General features: G+C 41.8%; 1 protein-coding gene across 1 annotated transcript in view; it reads right to left on the bottom strand.

Moving 5' to 3' along the window:
- LOC139413136 (nck-associated protein 1-like) overlaps positions 1-23,937 on the bottom strand; it is a 63,554-nt gene that overhangs the window by 38,362 nt on the left and 1,255 nt on the right. The window contains exons 2-9 of the mRNA XM_071160223.1: positions 9,157-9,267; positions 6,118-6,210; positions 5,621-5,677; positions 5,349-5,491; positions 5,171-5,261; positions 4,819-4,956; positions 4,456-4,504; positions 1,409-1,565 (exon numbers count right to left, since the gene is read on the bottom strand). Coding sequence (XP_071016324.1) covers positions 1,409-1,565; positions 4,456-4,504; positions 4,819-4,956; positions 5,171-5,261; positions 5,349-5,491; positions 5,621-5,677; positions 6,118-6,210; positions 9,157-9,267 — 839 coding nt within the window. The remainder of the gene's footprint in view (positions 1-1,408; positions 1,566-4,455; positions 4,505-4,818; positions 4,957-5,170; positions 5,262-5,348; positions 5,492-5,620; positions 5,678-6,117; positions 6,211-9,156; positions 9,268-23,937) is intronic.

Here is a 23,937-nt window from a genome sequence, read left to right as displayed (position 1 = left end):
ATCATGTCAGTGATTCTCTCGTTAACACAGGTGTGAGTGTTGACGAGGACAAGGCTGGAGATCACTGTCATGCTGATTGAGTTCGAATAACAGACAGGAAGCTTCAAAGGGACGGTGGTGCTTGGAATCATTGTTCTTCCTCTGTCAGTCATGGTTACCTGCAAGGAAACACGTGCCGTCATCATTGCTTTGCAAAAAAATGGCTTCACAGGCAAGGATATTGCTGCCAGTAAGATTGCACCTAAATCAACCATTTATCAGATCATCAAGAACATCAAGGAGAGCGGTTCAATTGTTGTGAAGAAGGCTTCAGGGCGCCCAAGAAAGTCCAGCAAGCGCCAGGACCGTCTCCTAAAGTTGATTCAGCTGCGGGATCGGGGCACCACCAGTACAGAGCTTGCTCAGGAATGGCAGCAGGCAGGTGTGAGTACATCTGCACGCACAGTGAGGCGAATACTTTTAGAGGATGGCCTCATGTCAAGAAGGGCAGCAAAGAAGGCATTTCTCTCCAGGAAAAACATCAGGGACAGACTGATATTCTGCAAAAGGTACAGGGATTGGACTGCTGAGGACTGGGGTAAAGTTATTTTCTCTGATGAAGCGCCTTTCCGATTGTTTGGGACATCCGGAAAAAAGCTTGTCCGGAGAAGACAAGGTGAGCACAACCATCAGTCCTGTGTCATGACAACAGTAAAGCATCCTGAGACCATTCATGTGTGGGGTTGCTTCTCAGCCAAGGGAGTGGGCTCGCTCACAAATTTGCCTAAGAACACAGCCATAAATAAAGAATGGTAGCAACTTCTCCCAACCATCCAGGAACAGTTTGGTGACGAACAATGCCTTTTCCAGCATGATGGAGCACCTTGCCATAAGGCAAAAGTGATAACTAAGTGGCTCGGGGAACAAAACATAGATATTTTGGGTCCATGGCCAGGAATCTCCCCAGACCTTTATCCCATTGAGAACTTGTGGTCAATCCTCAAGAGGCAGGTGGGGTGGACAAACAAAAACCTACAAACTCCAAGCATTGATTATGCAAGAATGGGCTGCCATCAGTCAGGATGTGACCCAGAAGTTAATTGACAGCATGCCAGGGCAGATTGCAGAGGTCTTGAAAAAGAAGGGTCAACACTGCAAATATTGACTCTGCATCAACTTCATGTAATTGTCAATAAAAGCCTTTGACACTTATGAAATGCTTGTAATTATACTTCAGTACTCCATAGTAACATCTGACAAAAATCTCTAAAGACACTGAAGAAGCAAACTTTGTGGAAATTAATATTTGTGTCATTCTCAAACCTTTTGGCCACTACTTCGTGAATCCTCCTGCAGCTCCTCATAAGAAAGGCACCGAGAGTGGTGTATTCTGAGTGGATCGAGGGTGGTGTGTTGGCGAGCGGCTTACCCACGGATGTTGACGAACAGGTCCTCACAGGCCTTGTGGATGTGAAAGACCTCATCCCTGAAGAGACAGAGGCAGGTGCTGCTCTGGAGGGCCAGCTTCCACAGGCTCAGCGCTGCTGGGTCAGTATTCAGCACCGCGTGGCACAGGACGAACCCGACTAGTGAAGGGACAGGTTAGTACTGTAAAAACTGCTGAATGCTGCTCTACAATTGCAAATATAGTAACATTGATTCCCCTTTTTGTTCAGTCACTGGCTTTATCAATAAGTGAATTGAGGACGTCGTCCCCACAGTGACTGTACGTATACAACCCCAACCAGAAACCATGGATTACAGGCAACATTCGCACTGAGCTAAAGGGTAGAGCTTCCGCTTTCAAGGTGTGGGACTCTAACCCAGAAGCTTATAAGAAATCCCACTATGCCCTGCGACGAACCATCAAACAGGCAAAGCGTCAATACAGGGCTAAGATTGAATCATACTACACCGGCTCCGACGCTCGTCTTATGTGGCAGGGCTTGCAAACTATTACAGACTACAAAGGGAGGCACAGCCGCGAGCTGCCCAGTGCCTACCAGATGAGCTAAATCACTTCTATGCTCGCATTGAGGCAAGCAACACTGAGGCATGCATGAGAGCATCAACTGTTCCGGATGACTGTGTGATAACGCTCTCCGTAGTCGACGTGAGTAAGACCTTTAAACAGGTCAACATACACAAGGCTGCGGGGCCAGACGGATTATCAGGACGTGTACTCCGGGCATGTGCTGTCTTCACTGACATTTTCAACATGTCACTGACTGAGTCTGTAATACCAACATGTTTCAAGCAAACCACCATAGTCCCTGTGCCCAAGAACACAAAGGCAACCTGCCTAAATGACTACAGACCCATAGCACTCACGTACGTAGCCATGAAGTGCTTTGAAATGCTGGTGATGGCTCACATCAACACCATAATCCCAGAAACCCTAGACCCACTCCAATTTGCATACCGCCCAAACAGATCCACAGATGATGCAATCTCTATTGCACTCCACACTGCCCATTCCCACCTGGACAAAATTAATACCTTGTGAGAATGTTATTAATTGACTACAGCTCAGCGTTCAAAATCATAGTACCCTCAAAGCTCATCACTAAGCTAAGGATCCTGGGACCAAACTCCTCCCTCTGCAACTGGATCCTGGACATCCTGACGGGCCGCCCCCAGGTGGTGAAGGTAGGCAGCAACACATCTGCCACACTGATCCTCAACACAGGAGCTCCCCAGGGGTGCTTGCGCAGTCCCCTCCTGTACTCCCTGTTCACCCACGACTGCATGGCCAGGCACGACTCCAACACCATCATTAAGTTTGCATACGACACAACAGTGGTAGGCCTGATCACCGACAACGACAAGACAGCCTATAGGGAGGAGGTCAGAGACCTGGCCGGGTGGTGCCAGAATTACAGCATATCCCTCAACGTAACCAAAACTAAGGAGATGATTGTGGACTACAGGAAAAGGAGCGCCGAGCACGCCCCCCATTCTCAACGACGGGGCTGTAGTGGAGCAGGTTGAGAGCTTCATGTTCCTTGGTGTCCACATCAACAACAAACTAGAATGGTCCAAACACACCAAGACAGCCGTGAAGAGGCCACGACACAGCCTATTCCCCCTCAGGAAACTAAAAAGATTTGGCATGGGTCCTGAGATCCTCAAAGGGTTCTACAGCTGCAACATCGAGAGCATCCTGACCGGTTGCATCACTGCCTGGTACGACAATTGCTCGGCCTCTGACCGCAAGGCACTTCAGAGTGTAGTGCGCATGGCCCAGTACATCACTGGGGCAAAGCTGCCTGCCATCCAGGACCTCTACACCAGGCGGTGCCAGAGGAAGGCCCTAAAAATTGTCAAAGACCCCAGCCATCCCAGTCATAGACTGTTCTCTCTGCTACCGCATGGCAAGCGGTACCGGAGTGCCAAGTCTAGCACAAAAAGGCTTCTCAACAGTTTTTACCCCTAAGCCATAAGACTCCTAAACAGGTAACCAAATGGTTACCCGGACTATTTGCACCCTTGTGCCCCCTCCCCAAAACCCCTCTTTTACGCTGCTGCTACTCTCTGTTTATCTTATATGCATAGTCACTTTAACTATACATTCATGTACATACTATCTCAATTGGCCCGACCAACCAGTGCTCCCGCACATTGGCTAACCGGGCTATCTGCATTGTGTCCCACCACCCGCCAACCCCTCTTTTTACACTACTGCTACTCTCTGTTCAAAATCTAAGTTTATTTGTCACGTGCGCCAAATACAACACGTATAGATAGACCTTACAGTGAAATGCTTACTTACAGGCTCTAACCAATAGTGCATATATATGCATAGTCACTTTAACCATACCTACATGTACATACTACCTCAATAAGCCTGACTAACCAGTGTCTGTATATAACTTTGCAACTCTTATTTTCAAATGTCTTTTTACTGTTGTTTTATTTCTTTACTTACACCCACCCACACACCCGCCCACACACACACACGCGCACACACACACACACTTTTTTTTGCACTTTGGTTAGAGCCTGTAAGTAAGCATTTCAATGTAAGGTCTATGACCTGTTGTATTCGGCGCACGTGACAAATAAACATATTTTTTCCACTGAGACCCACCTGAAGCATTTTAATATTTCTTGTGACTGTTATAAAACAAGATTTTGGAGCCGGGATCTAGTTTTAAGTAAGCAATCCTTGGAAAAGTAAATCCTTAGGGGCAAGAGCCTAACTCCTGTTAATGTAGCGCGAGGCAGATTGATGTACAAGTAAACCCCCTGGACAGTACACTAATCTGTCACAGGGCCTTACCCCCAATCAATCTCCTTATTGAGGAGTGCCAAGCAGGGGCATGAAGTCCCATGTTTCGGTATGACTTGACCAGGGATCGAACCCCCAACCATCCAATCTCAGGGCAGACACTAAGCATAAGGCCAAAAGGAATCCTCCCTGACCAATTTGGAGAAAAAAAAACCTTAACACAATAACTTGAGCAGTAAACTTACACACAATCCATTTCTCCATACAGTCTAAGGAGAGGTATTCACAGGGCATCTAGAACAGAGAACAGACATTTGTCACGATGTATTCACAGATTAAGTTGAGTAACTGAAAATATAATATTGGCCTGCTAATAATGTGGACTTTAAAAACAGCTTGTAACATCTAACACAATTTTCCAAATGGCAGAGCTGGCTACTACATTTAGAAAATGAGTAGAATAAATGGGAGAACACATGACATGTCAACAAGATAAGGTGTTGGATGGGTGAGAGGTGTTAACTGATTGGTGTGAAGGTGGGTTTAGTAGCAGTTTAGTAGTAGTAGTAGTAGGGGCTTAGGAAAGTGACTGGGCAGTAGGCACTGACTGTGTCTGACTGGGCCGGGTTGAGCATGGTACTGGGGGCGCTAATCAGGCTCAGAAGCTGGGCGTTCCTCCACTGGTCAGCGGACAGGTTCCTCCTGGGGTAGACCATCTGCAGCGAGATGAGTGCGTCTGACAAAGACTATCGCCATCAGAACAGAAAGAGAAGAAGATAAATTGAAAGTATTTCTGGGTGCATAATCATTTCTATAGGTATTTACTTGGTAGTTAATAGAAAATTGTGGACATTTCTTACATGGTGCTATCTGTGCCGTGTATGTAAAACAGTGCTATCTATTTTTCATTTGTATATTAGTGTTACTGAGGAATATATTCACAGATGTCTAGTGTCTCACCTTCCCATGAGGGACAAACTCTTCCATCATCTTTTTCAGAGGATTCTCATAGTCCACGATCATTTGGCCCAGCCTTGGGTATTCCCTGTCACTGGTTGCAGAGGAGAGGGGGAAAACAGTCAAAAGACATCACATAATACATTTCAGAGGATAGTCCTGCTCATAGCTCTAGCTGTACCTGGCCCCGTGTGTCATTTCATGGGCGTAGTTGTAGAGTCCAATGATTGCTTTCCGCTCTTCAATACGGGACAGTAGCATCATTAGTGTAGTGTAGGTGACAACTAAGTCAAGGTAGTTCTTGGTGAGATCAAAGTTAACCGTCTATAAAGACAGAAAGAAAAACTCCAGTTAGCTTTGATTAGGATTATAGAAAAGGTATAATCTGAGGAGATTTGAAAAACATTTATTTGTATACCAAGTAAAGGGAATTGTGGAAAGATGAATACTTACAACATCAAAGAAAACCTGGCAAGCGTCAATAGTGTTCAGCAATTCAGAAACATTGTCCTAGAAGAAATACAAAACACTCATGTCTGGATTGTATAGGTACAACATAGCTAAATCGTATATGATTGTACAGGTGCAGTATTTTCCTACCACTATTCAGAGTAATGAAGAAATGGCTACTCAGACATTGACCTATCCTAATTAACACAGCTATATACACATCTATAAACGTTGGATTTGTAACCGAAAGGTTGCAAGATCGAATCCCCGAGCTGACAAGGTAAAAATCTGTCGTTCTGCCCCTGAACAGGCAGTTAACCCACTGTTCCTAGGCCGTCATTGAAAATAAGAACTTGTTCTTAACTGACTTGCCTAGTTAAGAAAAGGTCAAATAAAATAAAAATATATATAAAAACGTATATTACATTATGCTTATTATTACACGAATATACCTATTAAAGTAGTTTAACATCGAGTAAAAAAAAAAAAAAAATCCTTACCTTGAATTCCATGACATCCACAAATGTGAAGTAATATAGAGATAGATTCTTTAGTATTTCAGACTTTTCTTTTTGAAGCTGTGTAAGCTGTTGCTGTAAATGTAGAATAAACAATTTGTTAGGTCTCTCAAGGAGCATGTCAAAGTAGTCATGTCAAACTTATCTGTAAGGTTCACTTCTTTCACCCGCAGTCACACACCATGTCATTCTCCTGGTTTGATGGTTGACGTTTTACGGCACTATTATTTTCTATATTTCATTGCATATCTAACTTTTGAATTTGGCCAATAACCTATAACTTCTTGAGTAAACCATTTGTCAGTGTTAAAGTTTAGATCGTTTCACTACACCAGTCTCCAGATGTTATTAGCTAATGACTTTATGACAAAAATGCATTGTAGGGAACCCTTAGGTACTGAGTGAAGATCCAGTATTTTTTAATTTTTTTATTATCATTATCATTTTTTAATTATTAGCCAATTTCATGGTATCCAATTGGTAATTACAGTCTTGTCTCATCGCTGCAACTCCCGTACGGACTCGGGAGAGGCGAAGGTTGAGAGCTGTGCGTCCTCCAAAACACAACCCAACCAAGCCACACTGCTTCTTGACACAATGCCCACTTAACCCGGAAGCCAGCCGCACCAATGTGTCGGAGGAAACACCGTACACCTGGCGACCGTGTCAGCGCCCACTGCGCCCGGCCCGCCACAGGTGTCGCTAGAGCGCGATGGGACAAGGACATCCCTGCCGGCCAAACCCTCCCCTAACCCAGACGACGCTGGGCCCATTGTGCGCCGCCCCATGGGTCTCCCGGTCACGGCCAGCTGCGACAGAGCCTGGACTCGAACCCAGAATCTCTAGCGGCACTGCCTTCGACCACTGCGCCACTCAGGAGGCCGTTATCCAGTATGGTTTGTAGTTGTGGTATGTATGAGAATTACCATGAGCTATGCTTTATTGCCAAATTGAGACTAAATATTGGTCTAGCTATGTTTACCTAAATCAGCTCTAGCATTAGCTATATACAATTATTAATTGTATTTTCTTACATATATTATAGGACTGTCTTGTATGTCAGTAAAATGTTAATGTAACAATAAGGACATGTTTGTTCTGAAGTCATTTCAGGCGGTTAGGTTAACCAGATTACCCATGCCCTATATTACAATTCATGGAACACAATACAAATATTGTCTATTATTAACTAAACAAACATTTCTCTCCTGCGCAAATGGAAATACAGTCTTAGTTGTTACATTTCCATGTGAATAATGCTCCAATCAAAATCTCAACCATACAATTCAATATTTGATTTTTTTTTAGCTGGGCCAACCAGTTCTGACATAACATTGCCTCAGAATTGAATAGCATGAGGGTAAAGGCTTTTAAATTTTTTCAAGACAAATTAGCAAGAACAAGTTGTGTTTGCATGTGCTACTTTGCCCACTGATACGCAGTGTTTACACAGGCAGCTCAACTAATATTTTTTTCCCACTTTTGACCAATCAGATCCTTTGCCAAAAATATCAGAACTGGGCTAACTGTGTAAACTCAGCCATATAGGCCTAGCTTGTACGATAACTGTATAGTCTAATTGGTAAGAATAATGACAGAGTATTCAAATAGAATGGTTTAATGACCAGATAACCTAGTTGTCAAGATGCATTACTAGGCTATACAAAGTAATCCAAGAGCTGAAGCAGAATTAAACCGATTTCCCCCTTAACCTAGATGGGGTGGGTAAAATGAAACTTTGATTCCTTTGCATAGTCTATCAGGATAACAAGCAATAGGCTAGATGAAAACTAAAACTCTTCCACTACAAAAGGCAGACTAAGCAAAGCTAAGCAAAATGGCACTACAAATAGTACAAATTTACCAAAAAGGACTATCCAGAAAAAAGCCACATTAAGCATGCAAAACATTGAACAAAAACAAACAAAGAAAAAAAACATAAGGGACATAATGACACAGTTAAACATAATTAAGCTCAAAGTCATTCCAATAGGCAGTTAGCTACACATTTCACACAAACACAGCAAAAGCAAATAGTAAGAAAGTAGCATATATGACAACATAAATGTACAGTACACATAATGTACGTACGGTATGACTATGTGATCATACATTTAGAAGTTACCATTTTTAAATGATGACAGACAATTTCCGGCGACACCATGTCTAAAACAATTGTATATACACTGAGCATACAAAACATTATGAACACATGCTCTTTCCATGACAGACTGACCAGGGGAATCCAGGTGAAAGATATGATCCCTCATTGATGTCACTTAAAACCCACTTCAAATCAGTGTAGATGTATTTTTGAAATGTATTTAACTAGGCAAGTCAGTTAAGAACAAATTCTTAAATTACAATGATGGCCTACACCGTCCAAACCCAGACGACGCTGAGCCAATTGTGCGCCGCCCTATGGGACTCCCAATCACGGCCGCTTGTGATACACCCTGGAATCAAACCAGGGTGTCTGTAGTGACGCCTCAAGCACCGAGACGTAGTGACGCCTTAAGCACTGAGATGCAGTGCCTTAGACCGCTGCGCCACTTGGGACCCCAGGTGAGGAGACAGGTTAAAAAATATATTTTTAAGCCGCGCAACAATTAAGACATGGATTGTGTAATGTGTGCCATTCAGAGGGTGAACGGGGTATGGTAGTAGGTGCCACGCACACCAGTGTCTCAAGAACTGCAACGCTACTGGGTTTCACAGTCAACAGTTTCCTGAGTGTATCAAGAAGGTGTTCTTAATGTTTTGTACACTCAGCATATTTAATTTACAATTTAGTCATTAAGCAGACTAAAGTATCCAGAGCGACTTACAGTAGAGGGGATACATTTTCATACTGTTCATCTGTGGGAATCGAACCCACTACCCTGGCGTTACAAGCGCCATGCTCTACCAACTGACTACATGGTAGTTACTGCCTCTCGAACGCTCACAGACAAAATCAATAACATTAATGCAATATCCTACTGCATAAGGTCATTTGAATAAACTTAAAACAGAACTTACATTATTGTTTCGCGTCTCTATTGCAGGGAATTTTCGTACGATAAACTTAACCACCGACTCCAAGTTTTTGTCCACCAGGTATGACGGCTTTGCTTTGGGGTCGCCGCATGCCTAAAGTGGAAAGGGAAGAGAACAGAAAGATGCTACAGCAGTCATCTTTGAATACTGGCTGATTCTCATTGAGCAGCATTGTTAGTCAAATAAGAAGGTTGTTAATTAAGTTCATGATTGACAGGATGAACAGGCAGAGTGAAAATGGTTTCATTTTTGCTGAAAAATGGAGTGAGCAGAGAACGAAAGGAGAACAAAACATTGTGCACAAGGTCTCCTGTTTAGGTCTCATAATTTAAAAATGCCATCTAGAACCAATAGGTTAAATGCAGTTTTTTGTTCTAAATTATGATCCGTTTTTCATTGGGCAGTTCTCTACAAAAGAGATTGCTCTTAAAGGGGAAGTACACCTAAAATAAAACATTTCCCAAGTAATTCCATACATTGAAACTAGTTAGGTGGAGTTAAGACTTCAACCCCTTTCTCCCTGCAGCCTAGAACAGGAAAGCTGCAAAAACGTGTCACGTGATTCCTCACGTTTCTTTGGAAACTACTAGCTCTGTTCCGTTGTCTTTCAAAGACCTATTGTAGACAAATTCTTTGTTAAATTGAAGGCATACGGCTAAATAGATCATCACATTCATAAAAAGAAACGCCCCTTTTTCAGGACCCGGTCTTACAAAAATAATTTGTAAAAATCCTAATAACTTCACAGATCTTCATTGTAAAGGGTTTAAACATGGTTTCACATGCTTGTTCAATTAACCATAAAAAAATAATGAATATGCACCTGTGGAACGGTCGTTAAGACACTAACAGCTTACAGACAGTAGGCAATTAAGGTCACAGTTATGAAAACTTAGGACACTAAGGAGGCCTTTCTACTGACTCTGAAAAACACCATAAGAAAGATGCCCTGCTCATCTGCGTGAACGTGCCTTAGGCATGTTGCAAGGAGGCATGAGGACTGCAGATGTGGCCAGGGCAATAAATTGCTATGTCCGTACTGTGAGACACCTAAGAAAGCGCTACAGGGAGACAGGATGGACAGCTGATCATCCTCGCAGTGGCAGACCATGTTTAACAACACCTGCACAGGATCGGTACATCCAAACATCACACCTGCGGGACATGTACAGGATGCAACAACTGCCCAAGTTCCATCAGGAACGCACAATCCCTCCATCAGTGCTCAAACTCAGCCTATTGCGGACAGAGAGGCTGGACTGAGGGCTTGTAGGCATGTTGTAAGGCAGGTCCTCACCAGACATCACCGGCAAGAACGCCGCAGGGGTGATGGTCGGATTCGCATTTATCATCAAAGGAATGAGCGTTATACAGAGGCCTGTACTATGGAGCGGGATCGATTTGGAGGTGGAGGGTCCGTCATGGTCTGGGGCGGTGTGTCACAGCATCATCAGACTGAGCTTGTTGTCATTGCAGGCAATCTCAACGCTGGTCGTTACAGAGAAGACATCCTCCTCCCGCATGTGGTACTCTTCCTGCAGGCTCATCCTACCATGACCCTTCAGCATGACAATGCCACCAGCCATACTGCTCGTTCTGTGTGTGATTTCCTGCAGGACAGGAATGTCAGTGTTCTGCCATGGCCAGCGAAGCACCCGGATCTCAATCCCATTGAGCACGTCTGGGACCTGTTGGATCGGAGGGTGAGGGCTAGGGCCATCCCCCGAGAAATGTCCAGGAACTTGCAGGTGCCTTGGGTGGGGTAACATCTCACAGCAAGAACTGGCAAATCTGGTGCAGTCCATAAGGAGGAGATGCAGCTGGTGGCCACACCAGATACTGACTGTTACTTTTGATTTTGACCCCCCCTTTGTTCAGGGACACATTATTCAATTTCTGTTAGTCACATGTCTGTGGAACTTGTTCAGTTTGTGTCTCAGTTGTTGAATCTTATGTTCATATAAATATTTACACATGTTAAGTTTGCTGAAAATAAACAGTTGACAGTGAGAGGACGTTTCTTTTTTGCTGAGTTTATAATGAATTAAAATGCCTTTATTTGTATGGCATGTTCAATGAAAACAAATAAACTGACGCTTTTCAGTTTTGAGTCAGGACATGTTCCCACTTTAAATACAGTGCCTTGAAAGTATTCGGCCCCCTTGAACTTTGCGACCTTTTGCCAATTTCAGGCTTCAAACATAAAGATATAAAACTGTATTTTTTTGTGAAGAATCAACAACAAGTGGGACACAATCATGAAGTGGAACGACATTTATTGGATATTTCAAACTTTTTTTCAAAAACTGAAAAATTGGGCGTGCAAAATATTCAGCCCCTTTACTTTAAATATTTGAATGATCCAATGTTGACCTAAACTGTGTGTAATCAATGTTAAAAGCGCAAGAGCATCATGAAGAACAAGGAACACACCAGGCAGGTCCGATATACTGTTGTGAAGAAGTTTAAAGCCGGATTTGGATACAAAAAGATTTCCCAAGCTTTAAACATCCCAAGGAGCACTGTGCAAGCGATAATATTGAAATGGAAGGAGTATCAGACCACTGTTTGCAGAGATCTACAGCTGAGGTGGGAGACTCTGTCCATAGGACAACAATCAGTCGTATATTGCACAAATCTGGCCTTTATGGAAGAGTGGCAAGAAGAAAGCCATTTCTTAAAGATATCCATAAAAAGTGTTGTTTAAAGTTTGCCACAAGCCACCTGGGAGACACACCAAACATGTGGAAGAAGGTGCTCTGGTCAGATGAAACCAAAATTGAACTTTTTGGCAACAATGCAAAACGTTATGTTTGGCGTAAAAGCAACACATATCACACCATCCCCACTGCTGCAGCATCACAGCAGGGACAGGGAAATAATTTTGCACAGCCCAATTTTTCAGTTTTCCAAAACATAAAGCAAAATCTACAATGGAATGTTAAAAAAGGTGTTAGAATGGCCAAGTCAATGTCCAACCTGAATCAAATCGAGAATATGTGGAAAGAACTGAAAATGTCAAATGTCACTGAGCCACTGGGAAAAAATTCATGATGTTGTGTCCTTACAGCTGTAATGTGGCGCTGTTGAATAATTTTGCACGCCCAATTTTTCAGTTTTTGATTTGTTAAAAAAGTTTGAAATACAAAAAAATACAGTTTCACAAAAAAATACAGTTTTATATCTTTATGTTTGAAGCCTGAAATGTGGCAAAAGGTCGCAAAGTTCAAGGGGGCCGAATACTTTCGCAAGGCACTGTATTTATATAAAATAATCAGATGTTTTATGTGGCCGACTGCAACATCGGAGATGGGTAAAAACTGCACGTGCGCTCGTGGGGCAAACTGACGCACAGTGCATTCAGAAAGTATTCAGACCCCTTCCCGTTTCCCAATTATTTTTAGCGGTACAGCCTTATTCTAAAATGAATTAAATTAATGTTGTTCTTCAACAATCTACACACAATACCCCATTATGACAAAGCAAAAACAGGTTTAGATTTTTTTGCAAATGTATTAAATAAAAAACAGATATACCTTATTTACATAAATATTCAGACCCTTTGCTATGAGACTTGAAATTGAGCTCAGGTGCATCCTGTTTCCATTGATCATCCTTGTTTCTACAACTTGATTGGCGACACCAAGACTCTTCTTAGAGCTGGCTGCCTGGCCACACTGAGCAATCGGGGGGAGAAGGGCCTTGGTCAAGGAGGAGGTGACCAAGAACACAATGGTCACTCTGATAGAGCTCGAGAGTTCCTCTGTGGAGATGGCAGAACCTTCGAGGACAACCTTTTCTGCAGCACTCCATCAATCAGTTCTTTATGGTAGAAATGGCCACAAATAAGCCACTCCTCAGTAAAAGGCGCATGACAGCCTGCTTGGAGTTTGCGAAATGGCCCCTAAAGGACTCTCAGACCTTGAGAAACAAGATGCTCTGGTCTGATAAAACCAAGATTGAACTCTTTGGCCTGAATGCCAAGCATAATGTCTGGAGGAAACCTGGCACCATCCCTACGGTGACGCATGGTGGTGGCAGCATCATGCTGTGGGGATGTTTTTCAGCGGCAGGGACTGGGAGAATAGTCCGGTTGAGGGAAAGATGAACAGAGCAAAGTACAGAGAGATCCTTGATGAAAGCTAGAGTGCTCAGGACCTCAGACTAGGGCAAAGGTTTCACCTTCCAACAACACATTGACCCTAAGCATACAGCCAAGACAACGCAGGAGTGCCCCAGCCAGAGCCCAGACTTGAACCCGATCGAACATCTCTGGAGAGACCTGAAAATAGCTTTGCAGCAAAGCTCCCAATCCATCCTGACAGAGCTTGATAGGATCAGCAGACAAGAACGGGAGAAACTCCCCAAATACAGGTGTGCCAAGCTTGTAGCATCATACCCAACGAAGACTTGAGGCTGTAATCGCTGCCAAAGTACTGGGTAAAGGGTCATAATACTTGTAAATGTGATATTTCCATGTTTAATTATTAAAACATTTACAAACATTTAAAACAAGTTTTGCTTCGTCACTGAGGTATTGTGAGTAGATAGATAAAATAATAATTTCAAACATTTTTGAATAAGGCTGTAACGTAACAAAATGTGGAAAACATCAAGGAGCCTGAATAATTTCCAAATGCACTGTTTATGTACTCATTTGGAGCTTGACACCACACGGTATGCACTTTATATAAGACATCTAGGGAAGAAGGCAAAGTTTCACTATTTTCCATTGAAAGATAGCCAGATGGAGAAGATGGCCAGTAGCGATAAAAACAGTAAAAACTATGTAAACATTCCTACAGCCAATATTGCAAATGTATCATGAAGTCCCATTGGGCCACAAATAACAGAGGTCAATATCCCCATCTCACTCACAGGTTCTGGCCTCAATAGATCGGTCTTCAAACAACTAAGCAACAGCAAGCGCCTCTGGCACCCATGTGAGTTGATGTTGTGTGAGAATATCCAGTAGACCTTTTCCCAATGTGTTGGCTAGCCATGATTATTTTCATGACAACATTTCAGGCAACTGTATAGCCTTGTGTGGAATACCTGGCCGCAGGAACCACCTGGGGTATATTATTTCCCAGTCTGGTCTATTGTTTCTCTGTAACTCCCTCCCCCTGTCAATAGGGGCCATGCGTATCCTAACAATATAATTTACATGTAGCACAATGGCCATAACAAAAAGGCTTTATAGGTTAGTAAACATGGCATCACTTGACTTATGTTTGGGCGGAAGTTACTCCTTTCTCAATACACATAATACTAATATGGAATATAATAATGAAAATGTGGACAGGGAACAAGCTACTTGAATTACTTGATAGACTTAATTTCCTTTATATAAGCATTTTTATTATAAAATAGATCACGCATGTACATCACATAGAATAATATGAAGTACCATATTTCCTGTTACAACATAAGCATAAGTATTTTGTGAAACAATAATTATCATTAAGAATAAGTCTGTGTGTGTACCATGTAAACATGTACCATGTAAACTGCCCTCTGCATTAATTGTGTAGGTGAGAAACACTTGATCCTAAAACAAAGTGCAAGCAGTGGGTGGCCAATTTTTTTTTTTTAATAAATGAACAAAAAAACTTTTGCAGTTCAGGGAGAAACTGGTTGTCCAGGTGCTGGAGTGGTAACAACTTCCAACGGTGATTTACAAGAATCCTTCATCCCACCTGCCCAAGCCTACTTTAATCTTCCAGCCAACATTACTAGAGGAGAGACCTGAGAAAGGACCTGGTTAGAAGATATCACTCCAGAATGAAGTAGACAAAGACATTAATGATGCACATACAATAGGTTGCTAACATTATGTAGTATACCAGTTTAAATATTTGTATATGTAACTAAACAATGTTTGAATGTTTTGTATTCCAGTTGTGGTCCATTTGCATGGATATTCTTTATTTTTGCAGTCACAGTACCTAACCTGACAAACAAATCACAGTCTGGGAGCAGCACATACCTGGGAGTCTTTCACTTCCTGAAAACCAGGGTAGACCCCCTAAGGCAGTGGATATTTGGCTCGGACGGTATTTAAGACGCAGGATGGGAGAGGAATCCGGACTCCTGGACACAGTGACTCACCGCAGAGGACCCACTTCAAAGCTATGCTGAATGAGACTAGGGATGGGCATTTGACTGTTGAGAACTCACATGAAATATCTAATTTACACCCAAGTCAACACTATGTAGAAGTACCTTTGACAGCGATTACAGCTGTAAGTCTTTCTGTGTAAGTCTCAAAGAGCATTCCACACCTGCATTGTGTAACATTTGCCCATTATCTTTTCAAAATTCTTCGAGCTCTGTCAAATTGGTTGTTGATCACTGCTACATAACCATTTTCAGGTCTTTCCATAGATCTTCAAGTAGATGTACATCAAAACTATAACTCTGCCACTGTTACTGTCACGGTCTTCTTGGGAAGGAACTCCAGTGTAGATTTGACCTTGTGTCGTAGGGTTATTGTCTGCTAAAAGGTGAACCAGGTTTTCCTCTACGATTCCGCCTGTGTTTAGCTCCATTCCGTTTATTTATTATCCTGAAAAACTCCCCAGTCCTTAAAGATTACAAGCATACCCATAACATGACACAGCCACCACTATGCTTGAAAATATGGGGAGTGGTACTCAGTAATGTAATGTGTTGTATTGGATTTGCCCCAAACATAACACTTTATATTCAGGACAAAAAGTGAATTCCTTCCTATGCGGCAACTGAGTTAGGAAGGACGCCTGTATCTTCATAGTGACTGGGTGTATTGCTACACCATTCAGAGTGTTATTCATAACTTTACTATGCTCAATGGGATATTCAATGTCTGCTTTTTATTTTACCCATCTACCAATAGGTGCCCTTTTTTGTGCAGTATCAGAAAACCTCCTTGGTCTTTGTAGTTGGAATCTGTATTTGAAATTCACTGCTCGACCGAGGGACCATACAGATAATTGCATGTGGGGTATATAGATGAGGTTAGTTAAACACTATTATTGCCATGAGTCCATGAAACTTGTTATGCACATTTTTACACCTGAACTTATTTAGGCTCGCCTTAAAAAGGGGTTGAAAACTTAGTCTCAAGACATTTCAGCATTTCATTTTTAAATAATCTGTAAACGTTTCAAAAAACATAATTCTACTGTAACATTGTGATAGTGTGTAGGCCAATTATTATATATTTTTTTATGTGCAATATAATCCATTTTAAATTCAGGCTGTAACATTGTTAGTTTGAGAGTACTTATATATATTATATTTTTGCTAATTCAGCCATATGCTTTCAATAAAACAAAAAATGTGACTGACAGCAGAGCTAGCAGTGCACAAAGACATCACGTGACCTGTTTTAGCAGCTTTCCAGTTCTAGACTGCAAGGAGAGAGAGGGGGAGAAGGAAAACTCCACCTAACTAGTTTCAATGTATGGAATCACTTGGGACATTTTGGATTTTAGGTCAACTTCCCCTTTAACATGGTGGTAAAGCGGCATGCATTTTGGGTACACGTGTCATAAGGTGAACAGGATGCAGTGCATGCATGTGTTGTCATCACATAGGTTAATAATGATGGTTACTAAACCTTATGGTGTGTGTGTGTGTAGACACTAACTGTAATACTATACCACAATCGTTGGAGGAAGTAGGCTTGTATATGAAAACGGTGGGCAATCAAAACATCAGGGTCAAGCTCATTAGGGCACGCAAGAGAAAACGTAAAATATGAAGTGTTTTGCCCACGGAAAGCGAATATTTGCATCCAGGAAGTCCCTCCTAGTTTTTGTCGGTTTTCTTCCGTTTGATGCCCAAAGAACATGACCCTAATTGTAATTTACACAACCTTACTGTATTTAATGGCAGACTTCCACCAAGTCTTGCCTTATCAAGCCTGAATAACCTAACAGTACAGCATGAAACAATGCACTTTTTTGCATGGTGTGGCAAACAATTTGCCATGTCAAAATGAAAATACACAGAATGATACGTCACCTACAGAGGCTATTGTGTATCTTCATCCACTATAAAGCCAGTCACCGTTGGTCAACAATTAACTGCCAATAACACAACTTTAAAAAGTATTAAAAAGCTTTCAATTAGACAATTAAGCTCTTTTTCTGCACTTAAAACAGTGATTGGATAAATTGGTTGAACTGGTTAACGAGGCTCTGTGGGGTGTCAAGCATTCTAATGCTGTCCTGGTGTTGCCTACAGTGGGGTTGTCACGAAACCAGTTTTGCGATATTCAGAAGTATTATGGCAAAGAAACAAAACATGATGCGGACACAGCGCAAACACACCGGTAAGATTGTTAAATGCTTGCCTGCCAACAGTACTTAGCACCTCTGAACAGTGTCGGCAGTCAATCTCTATTGTGTTCACACCTCAGACTTTAGAACTCAGCTTTGTTATAATACTCCAAGCCAGAAGGTGGCAGTAGCGTTGTTTGGCAATGCATATCCGTTCGTATTGCTTATAGTCTAGATTCCAAGTGATCTGCACTAATGTTGCTATTTTGTAGAAAGCCCTTGTTGATACTAACCAGATGGCCACAGCTAGATGATTACCTAGCAAGATGGCAAAGAAACAATTTAATTCACACTCCATAATCCCATACGGCCAGTGTCAGACCATAGCCAAATGTTTAGCTAGCTAGCTAACGATAGCATATTCACTAGCTAGCACAACATAGCTAGCTAGCCAGCCAGCCAAGGACACTGCACTAACTTGGCAGCTAACAACCATTGTGATTAATTATAGTGTCAATACTACCTACAGTGGTTAGCTAGCTTGGAAGTATGTAGTGGTGTGTGCATTGCAACTCTACACTTAGCTAGCTACCATCCCATAGCCTACATTGCATTTGAAGTGTGACTGGCTCATCCGTGGACGTACGAAGAAAATGCCCTTACTTGTCGTTTTTTGTTGTTGACTCCCCCACGTGGGGGTTAATGCTCTCAAAATGGCTCAAAGTCAAGTTGTTGGCCACTGACGCTACCGGGTCAGCAGGCAACAGGTACTGCTTTTGTTCTAGCAAGAGAAGGGAGGGCCAACCAACTGTGATAATCTAACTGCCGATAGGGACTTCTCTGTGCATTTCATGCTTTACGTTATTGAAGAAAACAGTCCTAATGTTGGAAACAAACAGCCTTATGTAGTCAGCCAGTGTCGCATTTGTTTATTTTCCAAGATATAGCACAGCAAGTGCTTAAAGGATCAAAGAATTTAATCTGCTTTGAGTTTCCAATAGAACATTTTGCATAGCAGCATTGTGACACTGGTATTGTGACGACCCTAGCCTACAGTAGCAGTTAGTATGGATGATGTTGCTAGCTACATAACGGCAGTCTTCATTTGAGAAAGAGGGGCGATACGAAGATCTGAGACGAAACAGAGCCTGTAAGTCTAAAAGAGTGACATTACGTGTTTGTTTTTTTTCAACAAATAGGTTAAAAAGCTACAACCGGAATGGCATGCAAGTATCTAGACTATACTACACATATAGGCTCAGTGGTTTGCAACACAAAACTACTGAAGGGCAAGGATTTAAGAATGGGAGAGAAACGTACAACACGAAACACCATGTTTCTCAAAACACACAGCAACACAGTAGCTGTCAATCAAAAGCCTGTCTATTATAATTCTGCTTTTAAAGACCATTTCTCTGGCAATTGCTCAATGAGACGGGAAACAAAAGCGCTCCAATTTGGCAACACAGACCTCTTATAGCAGCTGTACCAACACTATGCGCTAAGACACTGTGGTTAACATAGAGAGGGGTCATGAAACATGAGACTAGGTAGAAGGCGGTAGGAAAGGAAGGTTTTGATTTAGGGAAAGGCGAAAAGCTGTGCAAACCTTCCAAACTTGTCCTTGCTGGAGGAGGAGCATTGTAACAGAAAGAGAGAAAGGTATACATCAACACAGGCTCTTCAGTAACTAACATGCATATCTAATTGCAAACAACTGGTTTTGGAGATAATTCTACATTCTAATATGTTAGTTATACAGGCCAAGGACTTAGGCCTATGTTATGCCACACAGGGGGACCTTCTTATCTAGGCCTATGTGAGTGTCCCAACTGTCATTCATTCAAAACTGATGGTATTAATTATGGTGTAGTCTACGTTGTCCCTATTATAAGAACCTTGACCTCCATGAGTGGGGTGCTCTGTAAGCTTCTCTCCGTCTAGCCTATAGGCTTCCTGAGGACACTGAAGATTAGAGGGTTGTGGGGTGAATAAGCAGAAAGAACAGCATGCAAGAGAAGCATAAATCAGGGATGCAAACTCGTGAGGGACAAAAGAGGCAACACTTTCCCTGCTAGGGGGAAATTCAGGTTAACTAATTAAAACAACAAAGAATATGATCTACATGATCAATCTCTGTGTGTAAAATAAAAAGTGGTTCATGTGAACCTAACTCTCAGCTGAAAAATGTAAAGAAAGCAATCCAATGTTATTTGTTGCTTAGACTTTACTGCAAATGACACTCAAGTCTTGAGAGAAAAACAATGCACTAATATTGCAGTTAGCCATGACAGCCTTTATAATAGAATTATTGTGACCACACACACACACATCTACAGTTGAAGTCGGAAGTTTACATAAACTAGTTTTAATGACTCCAACCTAAGTGTTTCAACCACTCCACAAATTTCTTGTTAACAAACTATAGTTTTGGCAAGTTGGTTAGGACATCTACTTTGTGCATGACACAAGCAATTTTTCCAACAGTTGTTGACAGAGATTATTTCACATATAATTCAATGTACCACAATGTCAGTGGGTCAGAACTTTACATTCACTAAGTTGACTGTGCCTTTAAACAGCTTGGATAATTCCAGAAAAATTATGTCAAGGCATTACAAGCCTCTGATAGGCTAATTGACATCATTTGAGTCAATTGGATGTGTACCTGTGGATGTATTTCAAGGCCTACCTTCAAATGCAGTGCCTCTTTGCTTGACATCATGGGAAAATCTATAGAAATCAGCCAAGACCACAGAAAAACTCCTGAAGGTAAAACGTTCATCTGTACAAACAATAGTATGCAAGTATAAACACCATGGGACCACGCAGCTGTCATACCGCTCAGGAAGGAGATGCGTTCTGTCTCCTAGAGATGAACGTACTTTGATGTGAAAAGTAAAAATCAATCCCAGAACAACAGCAAAGGACCTTGGGAAGATGCTGGAGGAAACAGGTACAAAAGTATCTATATCCACAGTAAATCGAGTCCTATATCGACAGCAAGGAAGAAGCCAACGCTCCAAAACCACCATAAAAAACAGACTACGGTTTGCAACTGCACATGGGGACAAAGATGGTACTTTGGAGAAATGTCCTCTGGTCTGATGAAACAAGAATATAACTGTTTGGCCATAATGACCATCGTTATGTTTGGTGAAAAAAGGGGGAGGCTTGCAAGCCGAAGAGCACCATCCCAACCGTGAAGCACGGGGGTGGCAACGTCATGTTGTGGGGGTGCTTTGCTGCAGGAGGGACTGGTGCACTTCACAAAATAGATGGCATCATGCCGCAGGAAAATTATGTGGATATATTGAAGCAACATCTCTAGACATCAATCAAGAAGTTAAAGCTTGGTCACAAATGAGTCTTCCAAATGGACAATGACCCCAAGCATACTTCCAAAATTGTGGCAAAATGGCTTAAGGACAACAAAGTCAAGGTATTGGAGTGGCCATCACAAAGCCCTGACCTCAATCCTATAGAAAGTTTGTGGGCAGAACTGAAAAAGTGTGTGTGTGTTCAAGGAGGCCTACAAACCTGACTCAGTTACAAAATTCACCCAACATATCGTGGGAAGCTTGTGGAAGGCTACCCGAAACGTTTGACCTGAGTTAAACAATTCAAAGGCAATGCTACCCAAATTCTAATTGAGTGTATGTAAACTTCTGACCCAGTAGGAATGTGATGAAATAAATAAATGCTGAAATATAGAATTCTCTACTGTTATTCTGACATTTCACATTCTTAAAATAAAGTGGTGATCCTAACTGACCTAAGACAGGGCATTTTTACTAGGATTAAATGTCAGGAATTGTAAAAAACTGAGTTTAAATCTAGTTGGCTAAGGTGCATGTAAACTTCCGACTTCAACTGTAGTATCCTAGCAAAACTAGTGCATGATTGTGTGAAGACAGTTTGCCTGACTCAGTAAATTGGATTATGGCCTACACTTGCAGACAGGAAAGTGAATAGAATAAGCATCACATGACAGACACTGGGCTCCGATACAGCCCTGTCGCTATGGTTCAGAAAGACAAAGACTGGCTGGGCCAACAGCTCACTTTGCCTCATTCACACTATAGCCCTACATCCAAACCAAGCCAAGGTGAACTGTAGGCCTGTATTGGGCCTGCCTGGTTACACATCCACCATAGTTGCTAAAGTTTTGATGGAAACGACAATATGAAAGGAAAATATAGCCAACATAGTACAGTTCGCGTAGGGATGGACAAGTCCATTCGGATATCCGGATAAACATTAGTATTCGATTACTTGAGTGACTGCCAAATTATTATTTGATATGTTACTTTGGTTTTGGTTTTACAGATACAATCCATAACATTTCCTGACGTTCAATAGAGAGCAATAGTAATGGCATATTTTGTAGGCACTACTCTGCCATGGCTCTTTGGCCAAAGCTTATGGGGAAATTAATGTTTTTTTTAATGGGGAAATGCCTAAAATAAGGTCTGTAGTTTAACACAGGTTTAGGAGATCGTATACGTTTTGTGCTATGAGATACAGTATGTAACCACTCAAATTCATAGACATAGCTTTGACCATTCATGATATCAAAATTATAGTTTTAACCATGTTGAGGCTATAGGCCTACAGTGTTTTTACAATTACATTGTTTACAAATAGTGGAGTAAAACAAGCTTATATTTTGGGTTCTGATAGGGTACAACAGTTGAGTTGAACTAAACTCATGAGTTTTTTTTTTTGTTATGTCCTCAAGAGTCATTGAGCTTGACATTAACGCTTGTCCGCTCCGCAAGTAAAAAAATAAAAATACATTAAAAAGCAGATTATAGATTGTCCATACGGACAAGTAAAAAATGGTTAAAAAAAAACATTAAAATCTAATGTCAAACAATTAGGCTACTCCGATGCGCACTGTCCTCCCAATCTCTGCAGAGCGCATCGGTGTACAATTATTGTAGGCCTGCATTGATTGACAGGCACTAGCAGTCTTTCAATCCTGCAGTCAAGAGATGCATTTATTTTTAATATCAAAATGTGCCAAGCCACACGTGTTGATATTCATTGCTAGTTAGTGAGTTACTTGCCCAGTTACAGCAAATGTTTGGTCAGCAAAGAAAATCCTGGAAAAGTCCAGGTGTGTGCATCACCTGCGTGTGTGCCAGTGGGCCATTGCCAGAGGAGAGAGAGAGAGACATTGCAGCAGCAGGTAAAATAATACAACAAACTAGCTCGATTCAATTCAAAACATAGTGTAGTAGTGTAGCTGGTTATCTCGCTAGTTAACTATTAGCATGTATTAATATAATTGTCATGTGTGATCCCCCCCATTTTTTTCCACCTGCACAAGTGTATAACCGCAAAAGGCCTACAGCCACAAAGTTGATATGATGCACAGTTGATGAATTGGCTCAAAATTGGGTGTTAAGAAATAATTCTGACACTCTTGGAAAAACTTGAGATTCTCCTCTATACAATGTACTTCTGACAACATTAAAAAAATATATTGTCATACTGGTATCGTCCCGGTGTTGTTCCGAAAATCTCCCCCCTGCCTGATTTCTCCCCCCTTCGAATTTACTTCATTTTGTGACTAGTCAAATACTTTCTATAGAACAAACTTCAATAAACATTTCAGAACTACGGCTGAATTATTAACCTTACACTTTCAAAAATACTAGTTGAATAAGACATGGGCATTTTGGAAAATATGTATTTATAGACTAATACAAATCAGTAGCGGATTTAGGTACGGGCAGCATCTTGCCGGGGGCGGCATGTGGCGCCCCCAGGTGCAGGCGCTGAATGCGGGGGGTTCACCTAGTGCGCCATATTGAAACAAATAGCCAAACCAAAAACTGCAGACAAAAATGCTTTCTGCTACTAAGATTTGAGAAATGTAGACTAAACTGACAACGGAGTGAAGAGCAGAAATCTCAACGAGCAAGCAAGTCGCAGCAATGAAGAACGAGAAGGGGGGGGGAATTCTGTCAGGGGGAGATTTTCAGCACAACACCATCCCTCATTTTTTATTTTACCTTTATTTAACTAGGCAAGTCAGTTAAAGAACAAATTCTTATTTTCAATGACGGGCTAGGAACAGTAGGTTAACTGCCTGTTCAGGGGCAGAACGACAGATTTGTACCTTGTCAGCTTGGGGATTCGATTTTGCAACCTTTCGGTTATAAATCCAACGCTCCAACCACTAGGCTACCTGCCGTGCTCTCTAAACAGCTACTATAAGGTTCAGCTAACTTTAGCCACCAATAGGAATCAATGGGAGTGATATAGTCTCGCAGTGTCAGACGTAGGAGCAAGAGGACCTTGTCAGGCGAGGATGTCGGATTCTCTTGGACATTTCGAAAGGGGGAAAACATTTTTTTACTGGGAGGGTCCTCTTTAAAATGCACACAACAAATCGTTAGCTACTTTGCTTAGACGTTGCCCACCTTAGCCATTTGGTACCTGAATCATTGAATGAGGGAATTAATAAAAAGTATGTGGTTGTAAT

The sequence above is a fragment of the Oncorhynchus clarkii genome, chromosome 7 (genome assembly GCF_045791955.1).
Source record: "Oncorhynchus clarkii lewisi isolate Uvic-CL-2024 chromosome 7, UVic_Ocla_1.0, whole genome shotgun sequence".
In the NCBI taxonomy this organism is placed as follows: domain Eukaryota; kingdom Metazoa; phylum Chordata; class Actinopteri; order Salmoniformes; family Salmonidae; genus Oncorhynchus; species Oncorhynchus clarkii.
This window is presented reverse-complemented; position numbering and strand designations above follow the sequence as displayed.